This window comes from Hypanus sabinus, chromosome 20 (genome assembly GCF_030144855.1).
Source record: "Hypanus sabinus isolate sHypSab1 chromosome 20, sHypSab1.hap1, whole genome shotgun sequence".
Taxonomy (NCBI): domain Eukaryota; kingdom Metazoa; phylum Chordata; class Chondrichthyes; order Myliobatiformes; family Dasyatidae; genus Hypanus; species Hypanus sabinus.
In genome coordinates this window covers 15,056,361-15,073,211 of record NC_082725.1, presented here as the reverse complement: position 1 = coordinate 15,073,211, position 16,851 = coordinate 15,056,361, and the positions used below count along the sequence as shown (strand labels likewise).

Below are 16,851 nucleotides of genomic sequence, written 5' to 3'. Positions count from 1 at the left end.
TGGACAGATCTTTCCTGACTTCTGCTTTGCAACGTACAACTGTGATTAAGACCAGCTAACCAGCACATAGAGCATAGCCCATGGCTCCTTACAGAAATCCCACACAGGGGCCCATGGGAAATCTTTTCCTAATCTGGATTTAGTTTTGAGAACAGTCATATTACTACCATCCACTACTGAGAGTAATTTCAGCTATTTCTTCCTTCCATCTCATCTCAGTTAAGTTTACAATCAGAAGTGTATAACAGTGTCTGTGCTTTACGGATAATCTCTAGTTTGAAAACACCTGCTGGCAATTCACAGTGGTCAGCGCAAACTCCTCTGCATTAATCTGTTCAAATTCCAAATATCTCTAAATGCTAGATCTTGAGGATCAACATTAAACATAATTGCTTCTTACCATTCATTCACATTATGTTAAGGACATGTTTTCTAATCTCAGATCACTGCAGTTATTGAATACAGTCAAGATAAAAAGGTCCATTCTGAATAAAAGGGTGATTATAGGTCAAGGAAAGCTAATATCAAAAGTAGTCCCGGTGAAAGGTCTCGGCCTAAAAAGCCGACTGTTTATTCATTTCCATAGATGCTGCCTGACCTGCTGAGTTCATCTAGCATTTTATGTGTGTGGCTCAAGATTTCCAGCATCAGTAGAATCTCTTCTGTTTGTGTGGGTATATTTTAACCTCCATTTTAATGTAATACATTGCTCCCTGTATCTGTAGAGGTAATTTTATTCTCGATACTACTACTTGAATGGAAATATATGGAAACTGGGAAAGAAGGTTTGGTAACAATAATCTGAAGGCGATTGAAATACTGAGAATGTAATGTGAGAAGACATCAAGAAAGTCTTTTATCTTATTTGATTTTTTAAGACGCACTACTTGAAAGGCCTGTAGTTGTTTCCTATTTTTAAATGCCCTTTAAAGATAGATAAAGATTAGCTTTATTTGTCACATATACATCAAAACATATAGTGTAAAGCATCTTTCTTTTGTAAATGAACAATACAGCCCAGGGATGTGCTGCGGGCAGTCCACAAGTGGAACTGAAAGACTGGAAGATTGCAAATGTCACTTCACTCTTTAAGAAGGAAGAAAAGCAAAAGAAAGGAAACTATAGGCCACTTAGCCTGGCCTCAGTGGTTGGGAAAGTGTTACAGTCTACTACTAAGGATAAAGGTTCAAGGTACTTGGCGACTAATGATAAAATAAGTCAAAATCAGCATGGTTTTTGTAAAGGGAAATCTTGCCTGACAAATCTGTTCACAGTTCTTTGAGGAATTAACAAGCAGGGTGGACAAAAGAGAGGCAGTGGATGGCTTTTACTTGGATTTTCAGAAAGCTTTTGAAAAGGTGCCACACACGAGGCTGCTTACCGAGATAAAATTTGATGACATTACAAGAAATATACTGGCATGGATAGTGGATTGGCTGACAGGCAGGAGGCAGTGAGTGGGAATAAATGGGGCCTTTTCTGCTTGGCTGCCAGTGGTGTTCATCAGGGGTCAGTATTGGGACCGCTACTTTTCACATTGTTTGTCAATGATTTAGATAATGGAATTGATGGCTTTATGGCAAAGTTTGCAGATGATACAAAGATAGGTGGAGGGGTAGGTGGTGCTGAGGAAGCAATGTGATTGCAGCAGGACTTAGACAAATTGAAAACATGGACAAAAAAGTGGCAGATAGAATACAGTGTTGAGAAATGTACGATAATGCGTTTTGGTAAAGGGAACAATAGTGCAGATTATTATCTAAATGGGGAGAAAGGTCCAAACATCAGAGGTGCAGCGGGACTTAGGAGTCATCATGAAAGACTCCCAGAATGTTAATTTACAGATTGAGTCTGTGGTAAAGAAGGCAAATGCAATGTTGGCATTTATTTCAAGAGGAATAGAATAGAAAAGCAAGGAGATAATGCTGAGCCTTTATAAGATACTAGTCAGGCTGCACTTGGAGTTTTGTCAACAGTTTTGGGCCCCATATCTCAGGAAGGATGTGTTGGCATTGGACGGAGTCCAGAGAGGGTTCACAAGGATGATTCCTGAAATGAAGGGGTTAATATATGAGGCTTGTTTGGCAACTTTGGACCTGAACTCACTGGAATTTTGAAGAATGTGTGGCAATCTCATTGAAACCCACCAAGTGTTGAAAGGACTAGATAGGGTGAATATGGAGAGGATATGGATGGGGTATCCAGAACTAGAGGGCACAGCCTCAAAATTGAGGGGTGACCCTTTAAAAGAGAGTTAAGGAGAATTTTTTTTAGCCAGAGAGTGGCAAATCTGTGGAATGCTCTGCCACAGATTGCGGTGGAGGCCAAGTCCGTGGGTATATTTAAGGTGGAAGTTGTTTGTTTGTTGATCGGTCAGGGCATCAAAGGATATGGCAAGAAGACAGGTGCATGGGGTTGAGTGGGATCTGGGATCAGCCATGATGGAATGGCGGAGCAGACTCAATGGGCTGAATGGCCTAATTCTCCTCCTATGTCTTACGGTCCAAGTGTTGCCATGCTTCTGGCAAGGCCGACATAGCATGCCCACAAATTATTGACCATAACATGTACACCTTTGGAAAACGGAAGGAAACCGGAGCATCCAGTGCAGGAGATCCCAACTTGTTTTATGCCACGGAGCCTTAGCATTACCTGAGGGGTCCATAAAACCCCGGGTTGGGAGCCCCCAACCTGGAAGAAACTCATGCAGTCACAAGGAGAAGGTAGAAACTCCTTAGACAGCGGCAGGAATTGAACCTGATCACTGACCGCTGGTGGGGTAAAGCATTACGCTAACCCCTATGCTACCATGCCACCCTTGAAGAGGAGTCCATGAGCTGCCTTCCTGAACCGTAGCAGCGGGCAAACAGAGAATTGAGGTTTTCAAACAATGTCGTCGGATAAGGAATACCAGGATTTAGACCCAGCAATCAGAGAGGAATGTGTAACTTAGAAAGGAATCTGTAAGTTGTGGTATTCCCATGTATCTGCTATCATTATCCTTCTCAGCAATGGAGACTGCTGGCTTGGAGGGTTCTGGCATATAGCCTGGAATGTATTTTGTGCTTGGCAAATACTGCAGCCACTTTGTGTTGGTGGTGGAAGGGATGACCGTTTGAGATTAATAGTATCAGATGAGAAAGCCTCTTTGATCTAGATTTTGAGAGGGATAGATAGAGTTGACGTGAATAGGCTGTTTCCATTGAGAGTAGGGGAGATTCAAACGAGAGGACATGATTTGAGAGTTAGGGGGCAGAAGTTTAAGGGAAACACAAGGGGGTATTTCTTTACTCAGAGAGTGATAGCTGTGTGGAATGTGCTTCCTGTAGAAGTAGTAGAGGCCAGTTCAGTTGTGTCATTTAAGGTAAAATTGGATAGGTTTATGGACAGGAAAGGAGTGGAGGGTTATGGGCTGAGTGCGGGTAGGTGGGACTAGGTGAGATTAAGAGTTTGGCACGGACTAGGAGGGCCGAGATGGCCTGTTTCCATGCTGTGATTGTTATATGGTTATATAATGCAAACTATGCTCAGTCTCTCAAGTGCCGTGCCTTCCAGCATACTCCTGACTGAGACTTATGAATGGCTGATGGGCATAAGAGTGTTGAGAGATCCGTCACACAATGCAGAAAGTCAGCCTTGCTCATGTAGTCATGGTATTTATAGAGTTAGTCCGGTCAATATTCTGGTTAACGTTGGTCTCCAGAATGTAGATGGTGTGATAAATCACAAACACAAGAAAAACTTCCAAAGAAACGCACGCAAGATGCTGGAGGAACTCAGCAGGCCGGGCAGCATCCTGGCCCAAAACGTCAACTGTTTACTCTTTTCCAAAGATGCTACCTGGCTTGCTGAGTTCCTCCAGCATTTTGTGTGTGTTACTCTGGATTTCCACAATCCCTTGTGTTTATAATTCAGAGTCTATCCTGTTTAGCTCATTTATATTGCTACACAACACATCTCCTTGCCCACTTTTAACCAGGTTGCAAGAGATAATGAGGACTGGATTCAATTTCAAAGATTCCAAAGGCTCTTCCCTCCTGTTTGGATATCACTGTTTTGCCAATTCTGAATCTGTTCTAGAAATAGTTAGGGATTAAGATGGAGAGCTTTGTCATGTTGCCTAGAAGGTACAGTTCTATAATCATGTCAGCACGAATATGGGTCAGTGGAGTAGTGGTGAATGTACTGCAGGCACAGGGGTACTTAATTTAATTAAAATATCTTCCTGCGACAATGTATTTATCTTGAAGAAAGTAGGATCAGCTTTATTTCTCACATGTATATAAAAACATGCAGTGAAATGTGTTGTTTACGTCAAATGAATTCAGTGAGGATATTGCTGGGCTGTCTTGCCTGTAACACCAACATAGCATGCCCACAACATACTAATCCTAACCCGTACATCTTTGGAATGTGGGAAGAAGCTGGAGCACCCAACGGAAAACCAATCAGTCACGGGGAGAACGTACAAACTTCTTACAGGCATTGGCTGGAATTGAACTGTCTTATCTGGAAAGCGTTGCACTAACCGGTGCACTCATGTGAGAAGGCTGGGCCTACATCCCAGCACTCTAAATTGAATCATGATAGATTCGAAGTGGGATTGGCATAGTAGGTGTTGAGCAGGTTTCTTCTTGAGGGGTGTGGAGAACTGAGAGTGTGGCTTCTTGTAAGGTTCAGAAGAGGAGGAATTTCTTCTGTCAGGGGGATCATGGCAGTTTGGAAACTTTACCCCAAGTAGCTATGGAGGCTGATCTGATTTCATCTTGATCAAAGATGGAACTGAGGCCACAATGTTACTGATTGACAGAGCAGACACAAGGAGAGACATAGACCCAACCTGCTCCTATTTCTTATGCTCTTATCAGTGGGTCAGACTCTGTGATCTCAGTTTAGTTATAGGAATTAATTTTGACTTAAAATGTAGAGAAGTATTCACAAAAGCACGTGCAAGTTTCTACAGATGTAGCATGGGAAGCAACCTAACTGGTTGCATCACTGTCTGCAGGGAGGGGCCACTGCATAGGAATGGAAAAAGCTGTAAGTCCTGCTAACTCCATCATGAGCACTACTTCCTCGGTACCCAGGACACCTGCAGAAGGCAATGCCCCAAAAACGAAGCACTCATCATCAATGACCCCCATCTCCCAGGACATGCCCTCTTCTCATTGCTGACATCAGGGAGGAGGTACAGGAGCCTGAAGACACACTTTCAACGTTCCAGGAGCAGACTCTTCCCCTACACCATTAGATTCCTGAATGGACATTGAAACCACAAACTCTTTTTCAATATGTTTCCATTCTTTAAGCACTACTTACTTAATTTACTTTTCTTTTATAGATATATATACCTTTTATTGTTATATATTGCAATGTATTGCTGCTGCAAAACAGCAAATTTCATGACATAGGCCAGTGATATTAAACCTGATTCTGATTTTGATTCAGTACAGGTGTTTCTGCCCACAATGTTGTGCTAACCATATTACTTGCTATATGATTAATCTAACCCTCCCCTCCTACACAGCCCATAGCCCTCCATTTTTCTTTTATCCATCTGCCTATCTGCTTACTTACTTGCTGTTATGCCATTGACATTTAGGTCAGCAATGAAGTTTCCGTAACTTTTTTTTTTGACCAGTCAGCATTGTTATCCCCAAACTGAATCCCCAAACTTGGAGGACCAGTGGACCACTCTTAGTCTGGCCTCTACCCCTTGACCTGCTTGGCATGGGTGACCCTACCAACAGTCAAAGCACAAGGCCCTGACTATAGCCAACATAGACCTCTGGATCATTGAGGCACGCAAGCCTCCAGATCAAAACAAAGTTGTGATCCTCTTGGAGGATCTGTCTATCTAAGACTCTCTTAAATGTTTCTGTTTTATCAGCTTCTACCACCTCTCCTGGCAGTGTGTACCAGGCAGTTCCTACTCTGTTTGTAAAAAATCTACATCTAACTTCCAGAGTTGGCATTTCCGAGCTGTGGCAAACTTGTGACGTGCGTCCATGTGACGTGTTCTCAGTTGCCTTTGAAAGGAATTAACAAATGAAAATGGTAGACACCAACCAATGCTTGAGTGCTATCACCCCTTACAATATGAAATCAAGTGATATTGATGACAACAGGGCTTCACTTCCAGATGAACTCAATGCCTTCTTTGCTTGCTTTGGTAGAAGCAAGCAAAACAATTTGAAGGGTCGTGTTGAACAAAACACTACTGCATATCAACATAAAAGGATGTAATCCCTGCCTTTCAGAGGGAAAAGACCAAAATACATTTTTCACTTTATGATTTTCTCTCAAGCTCAAAGATAACAACAGAGCTTTATTTGCAAATGAGTATGTTGCAGTGACAGGGAAAATGATGAGGGGCTGAGATAGCAGATTGGGGCTTGGGAGCAGATCATGGGTTCGTGTGGGAGTAACCATGGGTGTGATGTTTGGAAGGGACTTTGCAGCATAGGTGGAAACTTGAGGGACTGAGTGTATGTCAGGGCAAGGATTCTGGAGGAAAGATGAAAGGCCGGAGAAGATCATGGGCTTTGGACATGAGTGTGAGTTATCAGAGTTAGGAGGAGGAGTGGATTTTGGTGGGATCATGACTAAGGATGAGGTCATAGGTCAAGTGATTGAAGGAGTGCTGGGACAAAGGATTGAACAATTAAAGGTGTGGTTTGAAATGTTCAAAGGTCAGGGATTGAAATTGTTGGGAATCACAGGATTGAACTGATAGCGTATTGAACAGTTGCAATGATTGTGAGTCATAATGTTAATTATGTATAGTGACGTTGAGGAGATGAGCAGTGAGACAGGCAAAATGATCTGAAGTGATGAGGGTCAGTTTTCTAAAGTCAAGAAGCATTGGAAAGATGCAAGAATTTAGAGACATGGGAATGAATTAGAAGTCAGAAGGATAAAATCATTGAAGAACCACAGGTGTTTCATGTTGAGAGAATAAATCAGAAAAATTTGATTAAACTCATTGTGTGGCTCAATGTGAAGAGTGGATGTGGTGGGTTTCAGAGAAAAAACTGAATGTAGCTTTGAACTGGTTGAAGAGAACTATCACTTAAAACTAAGATTACAATATTACTTCTGAACTAGCTTTACTTGATACATCAACTTTTTCATTCATTTTGGAAATCTGGGCTTTGCCATAAGACAATCAGAATCAGGTTTATTATCACTGACATATGTTATGAAATTTGTTACTTTGTGGCAGCAGTACAGTGCAAGACATAAAAATACTACAAGATACAGTAAAATATATATATATAGCAAAAGAGGAATAGTGAAGTTGTGTTCATAGATTCATGGTGGCAGAGGAGTAGAAACTGTTCCTAAAACAATGAGTGTAACTCCTGTCCCTCCTCCCTGATGGTAGTAATGAAAAGACGACATGTCTCAGATGGTGAGGGTCCTTAATGACAGATACCATCTTCTTAAGGAATTGCCGTTCGGCGATATCTCTGTGATGGAGCTGGCTGAGTCTACAAACCTCTACAGCCTCGTTCAACCTTGTGTGTTGGAGCTTCCATGCCAGGTGGTGATGTAACAACGGTACATCTGCAGAAATTTGTTGGACCTTTGGTGTCATACCAAAATCTCCTCAAATTCCCAAAGTAGTATAGCAACTGGTCTACCTTCTTTACGATTGCATCAGTATTTTGGACTTAAAGGGTTTATATCTGTGCAGGTTAGAAATAATATCTCCACCTCACTGACAAGTAACACTGGTGCTCCACAAGTATGTGTGCTTAGTCCACTGCTCTACTCTCTCTACATCCATGACTGTGTGGCTAAGCATAGTTCAGACAACATCTATAAATTTGCTGATGATACATCCATTGTTGGCAGAATTTCAGATGGTGACAACAAGGCATAAAGGAGAGACACATACCAGTTAGTGGAGTGTGTCGCAGCAACAAACTTGCACTCAACATCAGCAAGACCAAAGAGCTGATTGTGGATTTCACAATGCGTAAGGTGAGGGACTACAAACCAATCCTCATAGAGGGATCAGAGGTGGAGAGAGTGAGCAATTTCAAGTTCCTGGGTGTCTGTACCTCTGAGGACCTAACCTGGATGCAACATATTGATGCAGCTATAAAGAAGGCAAGACAGTGACTATACTTCATTAGAAGTTTCAAATTTACTTTGAAAACTAAAATACTTGAAAACTTCCACAAGTGTACCATGGAGAGAATTCTGACTGGCTGCATCACCATTTGGTATGGGGGTAGGGGGGAGGTGGGAAGGAAGGCTACTGTTCAAGAGTGAAATAAAATGCGGAAACTTTTAAAATTAGTTAACTCTATCATGGGTACTAGTATCTGTAGTATCCAAGATACCTTCAAGGAGTGGTGTCTTAGGAAGGCAGCGTCCATCACTAAGGATCCCCAGGACATGCCTTCTTCACACTGTTACTATCGGGAACGAGGTACAGAAGCCTGAAGGCACACACTCAATGATTCAGGAACAGTTCTTCCCCTTTGCCATATGTATACATATATATACAGGCAGTCCCTGGGTTACGAGCGAGATCCATTCCTATGTCTGTCTTTAAGTCAAATTTGTAGGTAAGTTGGAACAGGTACATATGGCCCTTATTTAGCATCAGTTAGTCAAATGTTTGTCTTAGTATATAGGCCTTTCACATGCTCCAATCGTTGACGGACTGTAACCTAACGCTTTTCCAATGACCTCTTTCCGATCACCTTATTATTTCTACTTTATTTTCAATCGTGATCGTTTTCCTTTTCTTTGATGCATCACCAGCACTTGCATCGGATTTACGCTTTGGGGGCATTGTTACAAGGGTAAATAAGAGAAAAATTTAAGCCAAATACAAAGTTACACACTCAACACAGCATTAACAGCAATGTGATCCGACTTAAAATGGCAGACGGTGTTCTCCTTCCTTGAGCCAACAAACTGCTGAAGCTACACAATGTTTTCATGAGCGTCACAAGTAATGCATGCGTTTCTTTATTATGAACCATTGTATTTAACTCAATTTTTTAATTTATTCAGCTTTATGCCAGTCCGTTCGTAAGTACGAGTTGTCCATAAGTCGGACGTTCTTAACCCATGGACTTACTATATACATGAGGCACTATATACAATATATGTGATATTAAATCTGATTCTGATTTAGACGTAGGGATGGTGAAGAATTGAAGTCATATTTCGAAGGGAGATTGCAGATTGAGAGGTTGAGAAGGTTGAGAATCTGAGTGTATGTTAGGGCGAAGGTTCTAGAAGAAAGGTGTAAGCAAGGAGAAGATTGTGGGTTAGGACAAGAGTGTGATGCAACATGAAAAGGAGTCTTTAGATTGAGGGTGTTCTTGTATAGCTCTTGGTGGAAGATGTTATGTATTTGCAAGGTGCTTTTTATACCCTAGCAAAGAACATTTCCATATTTTGTGCATGATACATGCTGCTGCCGCCGTATCACGTGCAGAACAGGAAATAAATGTTTCAATTTGTTGATGAGGTACCAATCAATTGGGTTGCATTGTCTGAATAGTGTGGAACTTCCTGAGATTGTTGGATCTACATCCATTCGGGCCAATGGAGAATATTCCATTACACTTCTGTGGTGTGCCTTGCAATTGATGGAAAACCTAAGGCGTCAGATGAGAATTATTTGTAGCAGGATACTTACTGGTCCAGTTCTACTCAATGGTGGCACATGGGATGTCAATCTGGAGGACCTAGAAATGGTAATGTAGAGTAGGTAGGTCAACACTCTCATGTTGGAGATTGACCCTGCTTGTCACTTTTGTGATGTGATTGGGCCACATCTGAATGTTGTCTATGCTTTTGCACAGAGGCAAGAAAACATCACTTACTGACTAATCATCATCATCATTATGTGCCATGTTGCATGATGTCGGCGATCATGATCTCATGTCCATGATTGTTCTTGGCAAATTTTTCTGCAGAAGTGGCTTGCCATTGCCACCTGCTGGGCAGCGTCTTTACAGATGGGTGAACCCAGCCATTATCAATACTCTTCAGAGATTGTCTGCCTAGTGTCAGTGGTCGCATAATCAGAACTTGTGATATGCACCAGCTGCTCATATGACCATCCGCCATCTGCTCCCATGGTTTCAGATGATCCTGATCAGAAGGGCTAAGCAGATGCTACACCTTGTCCAAGAGTGACCTGCAGGCCAGCGGAGGGAAGGAGTGTCTTTCACCTCTTTTGGTAGAGATGTACCTCAGCCCTGCCTGTGACTAATGGCAGATGGGATTGAACATCGTACAATCATCGAGTGCAACAGGTGCATTGGTGAGACCTAGTAGTAATTGTCAAAATATTTCTATCATTCACCTGTCCGAGCATTCATAAGATTAAGACCATGCTGTCCATTAATTCGACAGTTTGAATTGGATATGAAGACATCAATAAAAGTGCCCCCCCACCACCTTTACAAAGGTAGAGCGTTCCTATGAAAGCTTTCTTAAGCTGAAATGGCATAAAGCGAAAAACCATTAATTTACATGGTAAAAATTTTCGTAAAAGCAAAAATCCCCTTCATAATGCAAGAACAGGTTACTAGTGTAGGTCTTTCGTAAAAGCGAAGTGGTGTAAGGTGAACGTTCGTAAAGCGGGGGACACCTGTATTGTGAGCTATTTTGGGCCCCTTATCTTAGAAGGGACATGTTGACATTGGAGACGGTTCAAAGTAAGTTCGTGAAAATGATTATGGGATTGAAAAGTTTGTCTTATAAAGAACGTTTGATGGTTTTGGGCCTCTACTCACTGGAATTCAGAAGAATGAGTGGTGACCTCATTGAAATCTATCGAATGTTGAAAGACCTCGGTAAAGTGGATGTAGAGAGGATGATGAGGGTGTCTAAGACCAGAGTTTACACCCTCAGAGTAGAGAAGAGTTCTCTTTAATGGAAATAAAAAGAAATTTCTTTAGCCAGAGAGTGGTGAGTCTATGGAACTTGTTGCCACAGGCAGCTGTGGAAGCCAAGGCATTAGGTATATTTCAGGCAGAGGTTAATAGTCTATTGATTAGTCAGGGCATGAAGTGATAAGGGTAGAAGGCAGGAGACTGGGGCCAAGAGGGAAAATGGATCAGCAGTGATGAGATGGCAGAGCAGACTTGATGGACCAAATGGCCTGCTTCTTATATTTCAAAGAAACAAGGACAGTCAGGCAACACAGGACTCTCAGCTGAAAAGTAATCATGTGTGAAACCTGTTAACTATCCTCAAAGGCTGGAAAGGATTTTGCTTTGTTTTCCCTTTCTGGCCTAACTTCAGTGAAGGCATCCAGCTGAGGCTCCTGGAATGGCAACTATAAGGGAATGTAAGCATCTGCCTCAGAATTCCCTGGAAAAGAGGGTAAATCATGGTTTCCCCATGACCTGGTATGGAAACACCAATGCCCTTGAAAAGAATATCCTACCAAAAAGTAGTGGATACAACCCAGTCCACCACAGGTAAAGCCCTTCCAGCCACTGAGCACATCTACATGAGGCACTGTCACAGGAAAGAGTGTTCATCATCAGGGACCTGTACCATCTAGGCCATGAATGAGAAAAAATCTGCAGCTGCTGGAAATCCAAGCCACACACACAGAATGCTGGAGGAACTCAGCAGGCCAGGCAGCATCGATGGAAAGAGTACGGTCAACGTTCATGCCGAGCAGGAAGATGAAGCATGAGGGTTTGTGTGTTTGGAAGAGAGAAAGGGAGAGATAGAAAGAGAGAGAGAGAGAGAGAGAGAATGAATGAATGGAAACAAGACAGTCCAGTGGCGGGGGGGGGGGGGGGGGGAGGTGCATGACATAGTTAAAGAAGCAAAAGAGCAAAGAGACTGATCTGACGTGGTCAGATCTTCTTATACCAGGTTTCTAATTCTATTGCATTTCCATAAACAACCACTAACCAATAAGATAGCCCCTATTCCAATAATGCAACACCCACCACTGAAAATGGGAGGTTTCCAGAAAAATACAGAGGAACTGCAACTGCAACTACAACCATTAGAAAACCCACGGAACTTTTTATATGTGTATACGTGTGTGCGTGTGTGTGTGTGTGTGTGTGTGTGTGTGTGTGTGTGTGTGTGTGTGTGTGTGTGTGTGTGTGTGTATATATATATATATATATATATATATACATACATATGTAGGTAATTGTATAAAAATACAAACAAGCATAAGAAAGTTAAACAACATGGAAAATAACAATTTTACAGTCCAATTCAAATTGTGCGGTGGACAGAATGAGTGGATACAAGGTAAAACAGGTCAGGGATGAGCAAATGAATGAGAGGGCAATCAAACTTGCAGAAGTGAGAAAGAGAGACAGTGGTTGCAGAGAAGAATAAAAGGATAGCAAAAGTACATAATTAAGTGAAAATGTGCAGATGATGGGGTGGAGATACATATTTACCAAAGGAGGTGTAAAAAGCACCTTCCTTCCATCTGCAAAGACACGGCCCAGAAGAAGGCAAAGGCAAACCACTTCTGTAGAAAAAATTTGTCAAAGAAAGACAATGACATCACAATGCATAACAAACAAATGTGGAGATGAAGGAACTGAACTAAGTATCAGGTTCACTTATGGACAGCATGTAACGATACAGGTAACTGGGTGATTTCTTTTGAGAAAAGGACTGTGTGGGTAAGTGTATGAATTCTAATGTGAATTAGCGTACAGTGGAGCTCGTCAGTGACTTGGTTCTTGTGGAAGCCAATATCTACAGAAATTGTTTCATGTCTGATATTGTTAAGTTAAAAATAATGACAACCACATAAATGATCACAGACCAAAAGACATAGGAGCAGAATTAAGCCATTCAGGTACTCTGATCAGCTGTTCAGTTGTGGTTCATTTATTATTCCTCTCAACCCCATTCCTCTGCCTTCTCCCTATAATCTTTCAAACACTTACAATCACCCTCTGCTTTAAGTATATCCACAGCCACAGCCACAGCCACCTGTGGCAACGAATTCCACAGACTCACCGGCCACTGGTGGTGAATCTTGTCTCTGTTCCAAAGGGATGTCCTTCTATTCTAAAAGGATGTCCTCTGATCCTAGACTCTCCCACAAATGGAAGTATCCTCTCCATGTCCACTCTATCTAGGCCTTTCAGTATTCAATGTTTCAATAAGATTCCACCACTGCCCCCCGCCGCCATTCTTTGAAACTCCAGCAAGTTCAAGCACAAAGCCATCAAATGCTCCTCATACATTAACTCTTTCATTCTTGGGATCACTCTTGTAAATCTCGAGACCCTCTCCAATGCCCACATCCTTTCTTAGATACAGGGCCCAAAATTGCTTGCAATATTCCAAGTGTGTTCTGATGAATGCCTTATAAAGCCTCAGCATTGCATCCTTGCTTTTATATCCTAGTCCTCTTGGAATGAATGTTAACATTGCATTTCCCTTCCTTATTATTGGCTCAATCTGCAAGTTAGTCTTTAAGCATTCCTGCAACAGGACCCCCAAGTCCTTTCGAACCTCCAATTTTTGAGTTTGCTCCCATTTTAGAAAATAATCTAGCCCTTTATTCCTTCTACAAAAGTACATGACCTACACCTGTACTCCATCTGCCACTTCTTTGCCCTTTCTACTAATCTGTCCATCTGCAGTCTCCTCCCTTCCTCAACACTACTTGATATCTTTGTATCATTCACAATCTTGGCTACTAAGCCATCAATTTCGTCATCCATCTCCTCGATACCCAGAGCCTGAACTGACACCTTACTGCCCTATTGTCCTGTTTATTATTCATTGTAATGCCTGCACTGTTTTGTGCACTTTATGCAGTCCTGGGTAGGTCTGTAGTCTAGTGTAGTCTTTTTCTGTGTTGTTTTTTGCATAGTTCAGTCTAGTTTTTCTACTGTGTCATGTAACACCATGGTCCTGAAAAACGTTGTCTCGTTTTTAGTGTGTACTGTACCAGCAGTTATGGTCGAAATGACAATAAAAAGTGACTTGACTTGACTTGATTGGCATATAACATGCAAAGTAGTTGACTGACCCTTATAGAACACCAGTGGCATTCAACGAGAAAAGGCCCACTTTATTCCAACTGCCAGCCAGTCAATCATCTATCCATGCCAGCATCTTTCCGGTAGTACTATAGTGTGGTATATTTAATCTGTTGACTATAGTTTTAATTCTGTCAACTAGCACAGGCTGGTTTGTAACTGTTGACCCAAAGGTATGTGATTGTGAGTGGGAGCAGAAATAGAGTAATAGAGTATGTATTATCAAAGTACCAATATGTCACAATACACTAGATGGAATTTTTTCTTGCAGGCATTCACAGACATCATCATCAGCATTATGTTGTATGATGTGGGCGATCTTTGTCTTTTGACCATGATCGTTCTTGGCAAATTTTCCTACAGAAGCGGTTTGCCGTTGTCTTCTTCTGGACAGTGTCTTGACAAGATGGGCGACCGCCGACATTATCAATACTCTTCAGAGATTGTCCGCTTGGCGTGGTGGCATAACCAGGACTTGTGATATGCACTAGCTGCTTGTAGGACCACCCACCACCTGCTCCCATGGCTTCCCGTGACCCTGATGGAAGGGGGGGAGGGGTTTAAGCAGGTGCTACATTTTGCCCAAGGGTGACCTGCAGACCAGCAGAGGGAAGGAACACCTTCAACAGAGACGCACCTCCACCCCACCATCCTGCATTCGCAATAGAATAAATACAATAAGATCAATGAAATACTGTATACAAAGATGAACAAACAACCAGCCAGCAAATACAAACATAATAATAAATGAGAAAATGAATAAATCATATTGAGAACCAGTTGTAGTCCTTGAAAGTGAGTCGGTAGATTGTGGAATTGGTTCAGTGTTGACGTGAGTGAAGCTATCCACGCCTGATGGTTGAAGGGTAATCGATGTCCCTGAATCTGATGGTGGGGGGACCCAAGGCTTCTGTAGTCTTACAAAAAAAAGCTGGATGAACTCAGCAGGTCGGGCAGCATCCGTTGAAATGAGCAGCCAACGTTTCGGATCGAGACCCTTCGTCCCAAAACGTTGGCTGCTCATTTCAACGGATGCTGCCTGACCTGCTGAGTTCATCCAGCTTTTTTTGCACGTCTTGATTTGACCGCAGCATCAGCAGTGTACTTTGTGTTTGCTCCTGTAGTCTTCTCCCGGTGGCTGCAGCGAGAGGAGAAGCATGGTCCTTGAAGACGGATGCTGCTTTCTTGAATCAGCTCTGCTGAAGATGGTGAGGAGGGCTTTTCCTGTGATGTGGGAAGGCACACACATGCGAGACGTGGTCGAGGCTGGGGGTGCGGGCATGGACAACTGCCGGCTCGCACACAGAAAGATTCACATCCACACCAGCAGAGACCCAAGCGCGCACAGAGGCGCAGCGACCTCGCCCCTAAGGACGGAGTGATTGACAGCGCGACGCTCGGAGGAGAGCTCTCCTCACAAAACCACATGTGTGCGAAAGGGAGCGAGCGAGAGCGAAGGAGTTAGGACACCGACCCGGGTGCTGCTGCTCATTTGGTTCACTCCTGCAGAACGGCACGGGCGACACACTGCAGAGGAGCGGGGGTAGCAGCAGCCGAGACTTCCAGCAGCACTTGCATACATACCAACCGCTGCAGACCCGGGAGCTACTTTTGCAGCTCACAAGGCTCCGAGTGCGGGCTCCACTTCGGTACAGCAAGTCGCCAGAGACAGCGAGCAGAGCCGGCTTCAGCACCCCGGCGCAGTGCGCACGGAGAGCGGCTGGAGGTGGCGCTCGCAGCCGGGCTGTGGGTGACCGGCCAAGGTGCCTCTCCTTCCCGATGTACCTGTCAGCTTCATCCGGCTTCCTCCTGCGCTGCAGCCCTATCAGGAAACTCGGGGGATTTGCAAACAAAACTTCTATTTAATGAACTCGGTATTTTTTTTTTCTTCCCAAATTTAAGCCATCATTAGAGGCAATATTCAAAAGAACACTGTTTTCCCTCTGAGACAGAACAGGTTCTGGATGCTGCAATGGACCCATCACCGGTCACTGACAGAAAGAGACGGTCCTTCTGCGGAAGAGTGTGTGCACTTTCCCAGCTTCTGCTGCTGGTCGGACTTCTCAAGGCACGTTGGACCCGTGCATTTCTGCCGTCGCGTGTCTGCCCCGTTCAGTAAATTTAAACTTGCACATTGCAAGAGCAAGTGGAACCTTTCAGATAAACGCATTTATTTCGGCCCTGCTTTATTGTGTCATTATTGTCTTTCAGAGTGCCTTGGCTGTCGAGGCGATCCGCGTCGCTGGAAGCGGGAGGACACGCCACCAGATGTCACCGTATGAGTTGCTGGTGTTGGGTTACAATAGCGGTAAGTATCAAGGACTTTTGACTGTGATAAGGGATGCTGCTGCCGCCGACAGCCAGGACACGCCGCATTCATGTTTACGTGGCGGAAAAAAAAAGGCACTGTTTGTAATCTCTGAGCCCGGAGTGCGAGCTGTGCGACGAGCTTCACCACAACGCTAGAGGGTGCTCCGACCTAGGGAGGGCACTGGGTAAGACAAATGGGGAACGTCAGGTCGGAACGCAGGACATTTCACCTCCAGAATTAAACGTTGCTTATTTTTGTCGTTTGTACCTAGCGAGGCAAGATCTGCACTGATCTTAAATTTTATCCTGCTGATTTAACTCTTTAAGGAAAAAAACACTCACAATGAAATTCAATTATTTCATATCAATCTCGTTTGCGTGATGGTTAAAGGGTAAAATCCAGCAGATGTTGGAAGTCCGCTTGCAAGAAGGTAAAACTGGGGAACTCAGCGAGTGTGAGGAGGAACAGAAATCTCACTCGCTGGAAGTAAAACGGTCTACACTAGTGATG

At 43.3% G+C, this 16,851-nt stretch overlaps 1 protein-coding gene across 4 annotated transcripts in view; it reads left to right on the top strand.

Moving 5' to 3' along the window:
* Positions 1–16,851, top strand: part of LOC132378320 (A disintegrin and metalloproteinase with thrombospondin motifs 16) — a 227,629-nt gene that overhangs the window by 21,479 nt on the left and 189,299 nt on the right. For 2 of the 4 annotated variants that reach the window (XM_059945137.1, XM_059945136.1), the window contains exons 1-2: positions 15,478–16,098; positions 16,242–16,338. In XM_059945137.1, the coding sequence (XP_059801120.1) occupies positions 16,003–16,098; positions 16,242–16,338 (193 nt within the window). In that variant the 5' untranslated portion in view covers positions 15,478–16,002. Of the gene's footprint in view, positions 1–15,477; positions 16,099–16,241; positions 16,339–16,851 lie in introns of those variants that run through there. The other 2 variants (XM_059945139.1, XM_059945138.1) reach the window with 1 other exon arrangement.